The sequence below is a fragment of the Thunnus maccoyii genome, chromosome 1 (assembly GCF_910596095.1).
Source record: "Thunnus maccoyii chromosome 1, fThuMac1.1, whole genome shotgun sequence".
NCBI classification, from domain to species: domain Eukaryota; kingdom Metazoa; phylum Chordata; class Actinopteri; order Scombriformes; family Scombridae; genus Thunnus; species Thunnus maccoyii.
In genome coordinates this window covers 10,167,713-10,179,991 of record NC_056533.1, presented here as the reverse complement: position 1 = coordinate 10,179,991, position 12,279 = coordinate 10,167,713, and the positions used below count along the sequence as shown (strand labels likewise).

General features: G+C 41.1%; 1 protein-coding gene across 2 annotated transcripts in view; it reads right to left on the bottom strand.

The window, feature by feature from the left end:
- The window catches only part of LOC121895906 (leucine-rich repeat-containing protein 49), a 36,037-nt gene extending 31,467 nt beyond the window's left edge, over window positions 1-4,570 (bottom strand). Inside the window, exons 1-8 of one of the 2 annotated variants that reach the window (XM_042409446.1) lie at window positions 4,487-4,570; window positions 4,228-4,399; window positions 3,951-4,016; window positions 3,778-3,847; window positions 2,882-3,079; window positions 2,631-2,733; window positions 1,909-2,112; window positions 837-903 (exon numbers count right to left, since the gene is read on the bottom strand). In XM_042409446.1, the coding sequence (XP_042265380.1) occupies window positions 837-903; window positions 1,909-2,112; window positions 2,631-2,733; window positions 2,882-3,079; window positions 3,778-3,847; window positions 3,951-4,016; window positions 4,228-4,314 (795 nt within the window). In that variant the 5' untranslated portion in view covers window positions 4,315-4,399; window positions 4,487-4,570. Of the gene's footprint in view, window positions 1-836; window positions 904-1,908; window positions 2,113-2,630; window positions 2,734-2,881; window positions 3,080-3,777; window positions 3,848-3,950; window positions 4,017-4,227 lie in introns of both variants that reach the window. The other variant, XM_042409453.1, reaches the window with a different exon arrangement.
- Between the last annotated feature and the right edge of the window lie 7,709 nt (window positions 4,571-12,279).

Genomic DNA, 12,279 nt, shown 5'->3' with positions numbered 1-12,279 from the left:
TGACCAAGGGACGCCGTTCTATTTTATCTTCTCTTTCCAGGAGCTGCTAAAATCCTCATCTTACGTCATTTGATTTGTCAGCCACGCTCTGTTGTGGAGGCTGACTAAACAGCCCCTAATAATAGATTTAGACTCAAATTAATTGAAGAACAGCATAATCTGCTACAACATGAACCTATTCCTTAAACTGAAAACATAGAAACTATTGTGCCTGTTGAATAAATTATGCTAGGATCACTAAGGAAATGGATGTGGGAGTGGACCCTAGACAAGAGCTTGTGGGGTTTGATGGTTTTTAATCCTTTGTTCTCTAACAGTGGTGGGAACTAAAACAAATGCTGAAGTTAGGTTCCTAAAAACTGAGGTAAGAAAAATCAGGATCATAACATCCATCAGATTTCTGGGTTAATTTCTCCACATTATCTATTTGTTCCTGACACTGTTTAGGGCACTCAAGCAACAACATTGAGCTGCACTATTTAAAGGGTGTTAGAAGTGGATAATTTGGCTATGATGACTGCTTTGAGTACGCACCATTTTATAGGCCAGTGGACTGAGATAGAGTGAGCATGAGTACATGAATTCTCATGCCCGGCCTCCAGCTGTCATGTCTGTTTGACTCTAGTGTTTAGAGTGCAGCATCTCGCAGAGCAAACCACTAGTTATCCACATTGTGGAGGAGGTAGAAGAGTCAATCCACTCCTGCTGCTGAACTTCACAGTTGAATCATGATCTTCCTTTGGTTTCAATATGGGCAGCTAAATTAGTACAACTTAACACACAGACGCTGCAAGTGGGAGGATAGTGAAGGACAGACTTTTGCAAGCAAGTGGTACCTGATTGTCATGCAAATCCAGGATATTCAGTTTGGACAGGTTTCCAAGGCAGCGTATGTTATGGATTCTATGAAGAATAAGGAAGAAGTGATAATTAGAAATAAAAAAACATGACAAAAAATGTAAATTATGACTATCACAAAGTATGTCAACAATGAACAACATATTTGCCCATTACTAAATGTACCAATTGCAGACAGCTATATAATTACTTTGTTGTTTGTACACACATCAAATGCAAAATAGAATTTTTTGGCATCACAGGAAAATGGGTAATACTGTATATTCATTTTATAGCTTGTTGTCTTTTTAACAGTTACCAAGCAGAGGACAGACAAGTGGCTGACAAGCATATTGAAACGTTATATTCCCGCCTGAGGACACTGAACATACAGTAGTGTACAGTGACTTATTGTTCAGGACTGTCCATATGGACATAGATCAAATTACACTTCAGGATGAAAGGCTGCAGTCTCTTGAAAATGCCAATGGAAACCTAAATCATTGGTATTCTCTACTCTTCAGGAACCACACATGGCCCTGGAAATGGGTCTGAAAACACATCTGTCATGTTTAACAAAGACTGAAACAAATGCGAGTTTTCCTGTAAAATCTTGATGTCATTCAGTAACTTGTAACTTTAAGCTTCCTCTGGTTGACCTTTTGAAACAAAAGCAACTACCACCAAGATGAAGAGTTTTCAAATTGAAGTAGGCACCTGTTTGAAAACACTGATCTCTGCAGCCTGCCATGTAGCGGCGGGTTGGTGTATAAAATGCTACATGCAAATAACAAGATTCTTGAATATCCTCCAAGCAACATTTATTCTACAGGATGTGGCCTGACCACCTTGCAAACTTTGAAAAAAATAAAAATAAATAAATCTGAGATCTCCTTTAAATATGTACCATTAAACAACAATAAAGCCATTCGATTTCTAAACAGCACTCATGCACTTCTAACACAAAAATGCACTGTGCTGTACTGCCTACCACATGTAACACAGCTATTCAGACAAATCCAACCCATTCATGTGTTTGTTTTACTTGTGAATTCAGTGGTGACTACTAACCTGTTCTTCCCCAGCATGAGGATCCTGAGAGAGCTTAGAGCTTCAATGCCAGTCATTTCAGAGATGTGATTGTCATATAAGTTCAGGAAAACAAGCTGTTGCAAATGTGACAGATGCTGGATCCTTGTGATGAGATTGTGCTGGAGGTTGAGAAGTTGCAGTTCATCCATAATGCCAAGCTGGGGGCATTCTTCCAGACAGTGCCTGGATAATTAAAAAAAACATTTAAAAAGATTTGGGCTTAATATGGATTATAAAGTTCAACGCTTGATTTTCATGACATAACAAGTTTATTTTATCTTCAAGCCATGCAATTTAATGATGCAAAACACTGGTTTAATACTTCACTGTAAATACTGATTGATTTATTTCTGCACAGGTTAAGTAGTTCTTTGTCAGCAAACACTAGTAGGTGGGTATTTTAAGGGACTTTGCTGCTCCCTGGTGGTAATCTGAAGCACTTGCCATTTTAAATGAAAGTCTTACTATACTGCAAAGGTCAGATAGAGTTCATAAAACCAATTATGCTTAATGACATGCAGATGACACAAGAATATGAAAGAAATTGCAAGTAAACTTACATAGAACTGCTATGACACATTGCATGTCTATCATACAGTTTACATTGACAGTCAGATAAACCAACATGCTCTATACTACAACAGATACATATCTTAAAGTTACAGTCCAGGATCTGAATGTAAATAAGAGACAAAGGGTACCTGTCCAAGTCGATTCGTTGAAAATTGGATGCAAAACTGTCACAAGGCAACAGAGTGAGGGGGGAACCAGGAACTGCATTGTACTTATATATTCCAGAGCCGCCTGACATAGACATTAACACACTGAACTCAGTATATGTATATATATTATAGTGTATATATGTCATCATGTATTGCATAAAAATCAATGCTATATATTTGCAAAAAAGAAAACAAACTAAACATCAGTCAAGTGATATTGCTATATTTACCTGCTGGCTTAGGAAGGTTTAAGGAATGACGGTAGTAAGTGCCCCCTGCACTGTGGGTTGGTCTCCTGGATTTGTATCTAGCTTCTTGTGCAGCATGTGAAACTGCACCACTTGGAGCACCACCTGACAGTGATACTAGATTATGTGCAGGCACTGGCATTGAGGGTGTCTGAGCAAGCCTTCTCTGATTTCTGTTTTCTACGGAGGACGTGGTTTAGTAAAACAATCAGTCCCTAAGATTATTTACATACTTTATTCATTCATTAATATACAACACTGTAGTTCCTGGAGGCAATAAATAAATTTGTTACTCGCGGTTTCCCTTTTTTATCAGATCCTACATAACAGAGCTCTGTTGAACACAGCAGGACATAACCAGGCATGGGCAGATCAGCTGAATGTGGAACTAAAAGATGAGGTCTGGGACGAATGTTTAAAGAGTATACATGATTGTTCAGTCGATGTCAGACATAGTCTTATACAGTTTAAAATGCTACACAGACTCTATCATTTCTACATAGCATTTTTCCTGATGTTTCACCTCTTTGTAACTGATGTAAGTCTATGATTAGTAATTTAACACATTCTTTCTGGTCATGCAGTAAACTCCTCTCATAGCCATCCTTGGAGCAACAAGCTCCATATCTTTGGCCAATAAGTATGAAAAAATGGCTGTTTTGTTTGGAGTGGTAATTGCAAAAAAAAAGTTAATCTTGCAAGTGTGGAAAATGGACTCTGTACCCACATATGATCATTTGTGTTTTCTTGTTTGTTCATATTCCCTCTATGCTCCCAAAAACTAATCTATTTACACTGTGCTGAATCGCACCAAAAACTATTGAGTTGTGACTAGTGAGTGAGTGAGTGAGTGAGTGAGTGAACTAAGTCAAGCTTACTTGGGTTAGAAGGATTTATCGTTTGGGTGGTTCTCGTATCTGTTTCTTTTACATAATCATGAGAGTCCGCCTGCAAAACGGTGAACATGATGAACTGTGAAGCACGCATTTGAAACAGTAAGCAATTAGCGTTAACTACGTTGTCTTTCAGTGTGTTCCTCGTTGTGACTCACCATCCTCTGGCCTCTCTCTGGTACTAGTGATTTGACAGATGTAAGGTGTAACTTGCAGCTGTTGACCTGCAGAGATATTTTACTAATTGGTCAACTGTGTTGCAATAAATAATACACAGACATCCTGCTCAAACATTAACATCTAGCTGAGCTACAAACTTCAACTAACATTAACGTAAACTTATCCCTACTGAACCTTTCAACAGTTAACGTACTGCAGCTAAGTTAGCCCATTATATTGAAGCAATGGTTAAAGTCTATTACAAGTGGTATTTACCATGGGGGTGAGAAACACCCATTTATTGTCGCCACTGGTGTTGTTGTTTTTATGCATCGTCCTGCCCTCACTTTGCTCCGACTCCATTTAGCTAACGTTAGCAGAACAGTTGAGAGCGATCTCGGACGTTGAAAGAAAAAACACCTCAGTCTTGAGCTCAACTCCAGTTCCGCTGTTAAAAGAAAGATGCTAACTGATTTGCTACAGTTCCTAGAGTTTAGCTATACTTAATTGCTCCAAAACCGATGCTCATCTCTACCTCAGGCACTTCAAACTTGGAGCTCGGAGACAAGGACTGTTGCCATGGCAACTGCGGGGTTGCCTGGTTACATATTCACTTCCCGTGTAACTGAAAAGCACTCCGTAGGGAAACTAGTTCAATAATTGTTTCTTTAGCTAAGTTGGGTTTTTCTATGGTTTAGTTTGCACCTTTTTTTTTTAGATAATTATCTGTTATTATTACTCAATATTGTTGCGCTGCCTTGTAGAAGAGGCCTGTGTTAACATGTAGTTTTAAAGTTTATTTTTTCTGTAGGCCTATTAACAATAAAATGTACAATACATTTCACTTATTACTGTATATCTGAATAAGCTGTGTATACTGTACATAATCACCTACTATATGTATATAGAGTAACGTCATTTCTTTACCATTTAATATTTATCTCAGCACTCCTTGCACTCTTCACTGCTTTGCACCATTTGTATCCTGTGACCTCCAGGTCACAGAAACGGTTTCACCTATATATATCATTTCTTGTATATCGTTCAGAAGATTGTGGTGTTGTTATTCATTGGTGTTGTACATTGAGAGCCACTAAACTGGGGTCAAACTCCTTTTATGTTTAAACATACTTGGCCAATAAAGATGATTCTGATTCTTATTATTTCAGTTTATATTGTGTTTACATTGTGTATACTACAAAATAAATGTTGTCTTTAATGAAATAACAGCAAAATAATAGACAAACAGCAATGAATGATGATCAGGTAGTGTCCCAGTATAGGAGCACTGGTTGGTATGTGTCTGTTGTATGGACTGAACTTGACAGGCTCATATATAATGTACAGAGAGTGGGCAGAACAGTCAGTCAGTAAGGGCCCACAGCTCATGTTAACACAAGGGCCCCCTGTCAGGTTAACCCTGGCATGTTTATAAAGTCTTGTTGTCATTTTATATCACACTGGTGAGCTTTCTTAGTTAAACAGAGCAAAGGTAAATATCAGCCAATCATACTCATCCTGCCCGAATACACCTACAGCGTAAATGCAGCAGAAAAACAAATGGTCTGATAACCTCAGCAAACACTAGTAGTCTTTGCTATGGTCAGTCACATAGACCTTTGAAATGTGGGCGCAGTCAGCCTTTCCAGCACCACAAAGATGAACATTAGAGTAATGTCACAACTTGTAGAGGGATACAAGCCATGTAGCCTAGTATATGAGCAACATGTGAGTATACCATGCAAACTATTGGTCAAAATCCTAATCCTAGTGATGTCAGTATGGTAAATATAAAAAGTCTCAATATGACAACCTACTAGCAAGTATGACAAATACTTTAAAACATTGACGTAAGCTTTATGATAGAATACTCTTTGTAGAGATGCAAATTACATCTAAATTACACCTAACAGTAGAGCATTCGTGCTCTACTGTTCATGCACCTTTTTTCATCATACTGTAATCCCAAACATAATTAAAATGAAACACTTCAAAAAGCAATAATTTCTTGTACCTACACCTGTGAACATTTCATTTGGACTTGTTCTCTGCTCCTATTTTCCACTCCAGATAAAATGGATGGCATGTTAAGGAAAGAGATTACTATGATAATGACCACAACAACACTGATAACAGACTGACATTTTGAACTGATGCAAGAAATAGCACAGTGGTTATGTTGCAGTGAGGTGTGTGAGTAAGCCATGGCAGTGAGTCTTCTTGCATTTCTCAGATATTTTGGAATTATTATATACTTATTCATCTCTGTCATAGCTATCTCTTTATCTACAGGCACTCTTTCTTTTGCTCTAATGACAATATAGCTCAGGTGACTACCCATTTAGTCTCAGTCAGAACTACCACAGAACACCAAATGTGATAAAATAGAATGTGTAATGTATTTTCACCCTTTTTACTCTGGCAGTAATAAGCGGTTGCTGAGAGAACACAAGTCCAGATTCATCAAAGGGACATCCCACACACTGCCTGTCACAATCTATTCATGAAGCGCAGGCTGACACATATTATGGGAGGTGATCATCAACAGTTTGTGTGACAGGCCATATTGAAAGAGTACAATGTAAACTCCAGCTTAGTATAGATGGATCTATAGTGAAAAGTAGCGGCGTGCACAGCTCCAAGTCTTGAACAGAGTATTGGGTGCATGGTTGTGGCAAGGATGAAACAAACAAAACACGGGCACTCACAGATTTATTTTTTTATTATTTATTGTGGAGAGAAACGGACACGTTTCAGTCAGAGGCCATCATCAGTGTGATGCTTTTGATGACCGGTGTTTTGTTTGTTTTATAGATAGATCTATGCAGCTTTGCTTCATATAGCATAGAAGAAACATAGACACAAAGCCAATAAAAGGTGTTGTTCCTGTATTTTTCACATTTTATCTTTATCTCATGTATCCTTGCCCTAGTCTATGATGTGTATTCTTCCTAATTATTTTATCTTTGTTATAATGTTCATCACTGACAATGTGTCCAAGTTACACCACAAGGTGTATCAAAGAACTAACACAGTATAGTGATGCCATTGACCTCCAGGAAAAGGCTGGATGACCACTGCTAATAGTGTGGTGACGACTGGAGAGACAGTGGACAGCCTGGAGAGACAGCACCCAGGGCAGGGAGGTTTAGCACACCAAGCTGCAGCTCTTGAGAAGGAGCACCCACAAATATGCTACGAAGAGCCTTTCAGAGAAATACCTCCGGGGGTGCCTGAGAGGGCACCCCAAACAGACGGATGTACTGGTAACAACCGAAGCTAATGAGCAAACAACTACGAGTGCAGTCTGCAGAGGGGGCAAGGTCTACAAAAACCCAAGAGGTCTAAAGATCCACCAGACCAAGGTGGGCTGCTTGAGGAAGGTGCAAGTGGTGCAATGAGAAGTGCTAGTATCTGATACAGAACCTGGTGAGACGGAGGAGGAGCTAGGCCCGAAGACACCCCACAGTGCCCAGAACCTCCAAGATCCATGAGCTACACCCCAAAGCAGACCATCAGAACATCATCAGGTTTTTGGACTGCTGCCAAGAGTCAGAGTGGCTCCAGTTCAGTGAAGATGTGGATGCAGACCACAGGCTCCAGACAACAAGCACCTTCATAATCAGCATCGCCTCAGAGAGGCTCAGTGTTGAGAAACAATGGGCCACTGAGACTACTCCAGGACCAAATCCAAACTGACAGGAGGTCAAGATCACCCAAATTAGACAAGAGTGAAGGACACTCAAGATCCAGTACAGAAAGGTAAATGAGGTAGAGAAGGCAGCCCTGGCAGAACTTCCAGGCGCGGTAAGAAAAAATCTAATCACCCTTCTGCACACTGAGTGGCACAGGAAGAAGGGGCAAGGAGAAGGCCCACAAGTGCAGTGCCTTAATTGCAAATCCATTTGGATTTAGGAAGAAGCTACTGGGACAGAAACGTAGTGGTCACCTGGAAGATCTACAGGGTGATCTGGAGGAAGAAGAAAGGTGCCTCAGCAGTGGAGATATGCAGAAGGCGTATGGATACCTAAGGAGGAGAACATAAGCAACATTGAGCAATTCAGGATGATCTCAATCCTCAGTGTGGAATATAAGACCCTCTTCCAGATTGTTATCAACGGGATTTCTCCTGAAGAACTCCTACATAGATGCTTTAGTGCAGAAGGGAGGAGTCCCAGGTGTTCAAGGATGCATAGAACACACAGGTGTGGTAAACCAACTGATCAGAGTGGTGTGAGAAAGGAGGGGAGACTTGGCAGTGTTGTGGCTGGACCTTGCTATGCCTACAGATCAATCCCACACAAGCTAACAGAATCACCCTTGACTAAATACCATGTTCCAGAGAAGATCCGAAACTTCATCCTTGACTATTACAACAACTTTAGTCTGACGGTGTCCTCTGGGACTTCGACATTAGTGTGTCATTGGCTAGAAAGGATGTCATCACTGGCTGCACAATTTCTGTGTCCCTGTTTGCACAGGCCATGTATATGCTTGTGCAGTCTGCGGAAGCAGAGTACAGAGGTCCCTTGTCGAAATCTGGCACTCAATAACCCCCAATCAGAGTGTTCATGGATGACCTAATGGTAACGACAACATCAGTGCCTGAATACAGGTGGCTTCTTCAAGGACGTAAATGGCTCCTTATATTGGCAAGAATAAGCTTCAAGCCCACAAAAACCAGGTATCTGGTCCTCAGGAAAGGAAGAATAACTGACCAGTTATGCCTCTCTTTGGGAGACATCCATCCATCTGTGACAGAAAAGCCAGTCAAGAGCCTGGTTAAGATCTTCACCAGCAATCTGAAGGACACAGCAGCATGCCAAGCAACCAGTGATGACCTCAACACTTGGCTCTCCACAGTGGCCAAGTCAGGGCTTCCTGGAAAATTCAAGGCCTGAATGTCCTGCCTCGACTCCTCTGATCACTGCTAATCTACAAAGCCCCAGTCACCATCGTGGAGGGCTTCGAAAGGAAGATCAGCCAGTCCCTGAGCGGATGGGTAGGCCTGTTGTGGAGCCTAAGCAGCATCGCCCTGTACGGGCATAACACCAAGCTGCAGCTTCCTTTCAGCAGTCTGGCAGAGGAGTTCAAGGTCACCTGAGCCAAAGAAGTCCTGCTCTACCAAGATTCTGCTGACACCAAGGATCCCTCAGTGGGCATCAAGATCAGAACAGGAAGGAAGTGGCGTGTGCAGGAGGCAGTTAAGCAGGCTGAGGCTAGGTTGCAGCACAGCATCCTGATGGGCACTGTGGCAACTGGTCGGGCCGGGCTCGGGAGCATTTCAAGACCTTGTTACAGTAAATCCTGAGGAAAGGAGAGGTGAAAGCTAATCCAGGAGGAGGTACGTGCAGAGGTGGAGGAAGCTCGCTATAGAGGAATGGTGGGTATGTGCAATCAGGGGGCCTGGACCAAGTGGGAACATACAACCGGCCAAAAGATCACCAGGGCAGAACTCTGAAAGGCAGAACCACACCGATTCAAGTTCTTGGCCCAGTCAGTGTATGATGTCCTCCCCTCCAACTTGTTCAGCTGGGGTCTGGCAAACTCACCTGCGTGCCAACTCTGCCAGAAAAGGGGATTCTTGGAGCACATCCTCAGCTGCTGTCCAAAGGCCATGGGAGAGGGGCAGTATCATTGGCACTATGACCAAGTTCTGCAGGCAGTAGCAAACACCAACTGCACTGGCATCAGCTACAGTAAGCAGTAACACCCAAAAAGGAGGGGAGAAGCCTCAGCCCCAGCCCCGGCCAAAGGCCAAGGGTGGACTGCTCACAACAGCAAGAGACTGGCAGTTCCTGGTCAACCTAGGGCGACAACTGAGGTTCCCAGACACCATTGTAGCGACCACACTCAGGCCAGACATGGTCCTGATGTCCATGGCAACCAAGCAAGTGGTTTTGCTAGAGCTAACTGTCCCCCTGGAAGGTCGGATGGAGGAAGCGCAAGAAAGGAAGAGAACCAGGTATGCAGATCTGGTAGCTGATTGTTGGAAGAATGGGTAGAATTGCTGTGAGCCAGCTGAAGTGGACTCCTGGGGATATGTGGACTGCAAAGAAGAAGAGTCATTAGGAACATCTTGGAAGCCACTGAAAAGGCTTCCCGTTGGCTCTGGTTGAAGAAGCGTAATGGCGTAATGCGCTACCTGGACACAAGTTTTGGGCTTGATAATCCCTGCTGCATCGGCCGGATGAGGGTGTCTGATGTTAAGACCTGAGTCACCTGATAACCTCAGGTTCATCACTGATGCTGTGTCCAGGTTGCACCACAAAGTGTATAAAAGAACTCCTTGTGTAAGTGTGACATTTATTGCATGTGTATTTACATGTATTTTTTTCTTAAGGATATCTGTTAGCAGTGAGATGGATAAATGTAGTAGTGGAAATTAGATATGAGATATGCTGCTTGTTAGAACAGCAAATATATACAAGTGTGGCTTTTTTATCATAAGCAATGCAAACATAAACATGGTGTAATTGTACTAAGGAGTGCTGATTTGTTGACAGCAGCACAGCACAACCCCTACTTTGACTGGCAGAGGATATGCAAATGTAAAAACAGGGACATTATTTGTAAACATATTATCACATTATAAGTAATGGATCAGTGTCATATATCTGCTCCTTTCTACAAACTGTGTGTGTGTGTGTGTGTGTGTGTGTGTGTGTGTGTGTGTGTGTGTGTGTGTGTGTGTGTGTGTGTGTGTGCATTTGTGACTGGGAGAGTGACAGTCACTAAATCCATTTCATATGATTTTTTTGTTTTTTTTTATCCACAAGAGCTGAAAAGATGTATGTCATGCCACAGTTACAGGGAAAAGGATATTACTTACAGCTCTGAGTTAATGATTTCAAGCTTTCAATTCATTATTTATGCAACAACCTCTATATAAGAATTACTTTAGCTGTAGGAAACCAGGGTGGCTATAGCACTGGGTTATTTGAAACATTCAGTATGAAAAGAATACCCATAGCAAAGAATCCAAAGAATAACCAGGTTTGACTGTAATGTTCAATAGGTCCACAGTAACCCACTCCCCCAGTAACCTGACAAAATAAAAAAGGAAGAATGAAGGGATTTTTTTTTATTCTTTACTTTAATCAATTAAATTAATGCAAGATATATCTAAGGTTGAAACTGATTAGTTCACATGCCAAAACAGCCTTCCATTCAACATAGCTGCAAGAGATGGAGGGATGTTAACATTTCCTCATGGGGTAATTTAACCATCCCCCATTTTTTGCAAAACTGCTCAAACATGGAGAGAGGAAACACACAAGGAAGGGGAAAACAGATTGGTTACCAAGGCCCCCTCCATCTGCCATGTTCTCATACCAATAATGTCAATCTGTGCAGACAAAGAGAGGAGGGCCTCTAAGAGTAAAAAAAAAAACTATTGTTTTCAGTGACCTACAGTATTCAAAAATTCTTTATTAAAACTGCTGTAGACATTTCTCTCTGTGGCCTTTATATTAATGTTAGCCTACAACTATTGTACCCCCTGCTTACAGCAACAATTACTGCAACTATGCAAGTGACATAGCAGGTTTTAACACAATAGGTCTCCTTCTATCTTACATCAAGAATTACTACCTCAAAGGGAACTGGATGTGCTGTTCATCCAAGTGACTTTTATTGGTTCTTTACTGGTGGTGGTTGGGTCCCATGTATTTAAACCTGTGCTAATGATGTAGATGTCACATAATTATTGATGTTGCATGAAGACTAGTCATTTTTGCAGTGAGCAAAAACTGAATAGGGATTGATATTGAATTATTGGTCCCAGCATTGAGGTTATAATTAATTTACTTATACTACCAGTAGATTCATATACCGTATTTTAATTTAAATTAATTTTAATTTAATTGAATTCAATTTGCAAATAACAGTCCCTACTGCACAATCACATATTGTTAAGTGTGTCATAAAGTGTCTATGAAGATTCTCAGACTTCCAGGTCATACAATATCTAGAAGTACTATGTGAGCCAGTTGGACTTGCTGTTTTTATCTTGAAGATGTTTAAATACTCATCCAAGAGGTTTCATCTGTTCTACAAACTGATTACAAGATTTATTAAGATTACATATGCAATTAAGATCACAACAGAGTCATCGCATAACTTAAGAGAAATTCAGTTGATTTGTATAAACCCATATCACAATATCTCAATACTAACTGCAGCCCAAGCTGTCTTAGAAAAAAAAAACTGCAGACAGAAGAAAGAGGCGGGTGGGTGGGGGGTTTCTTTGGTGATGCAATTCAAAGAGAGACTTCACCTTGGAGGGCTGGGGGTGCAGTGGGAGCCAAAGGTGGGGAAATGGTAATT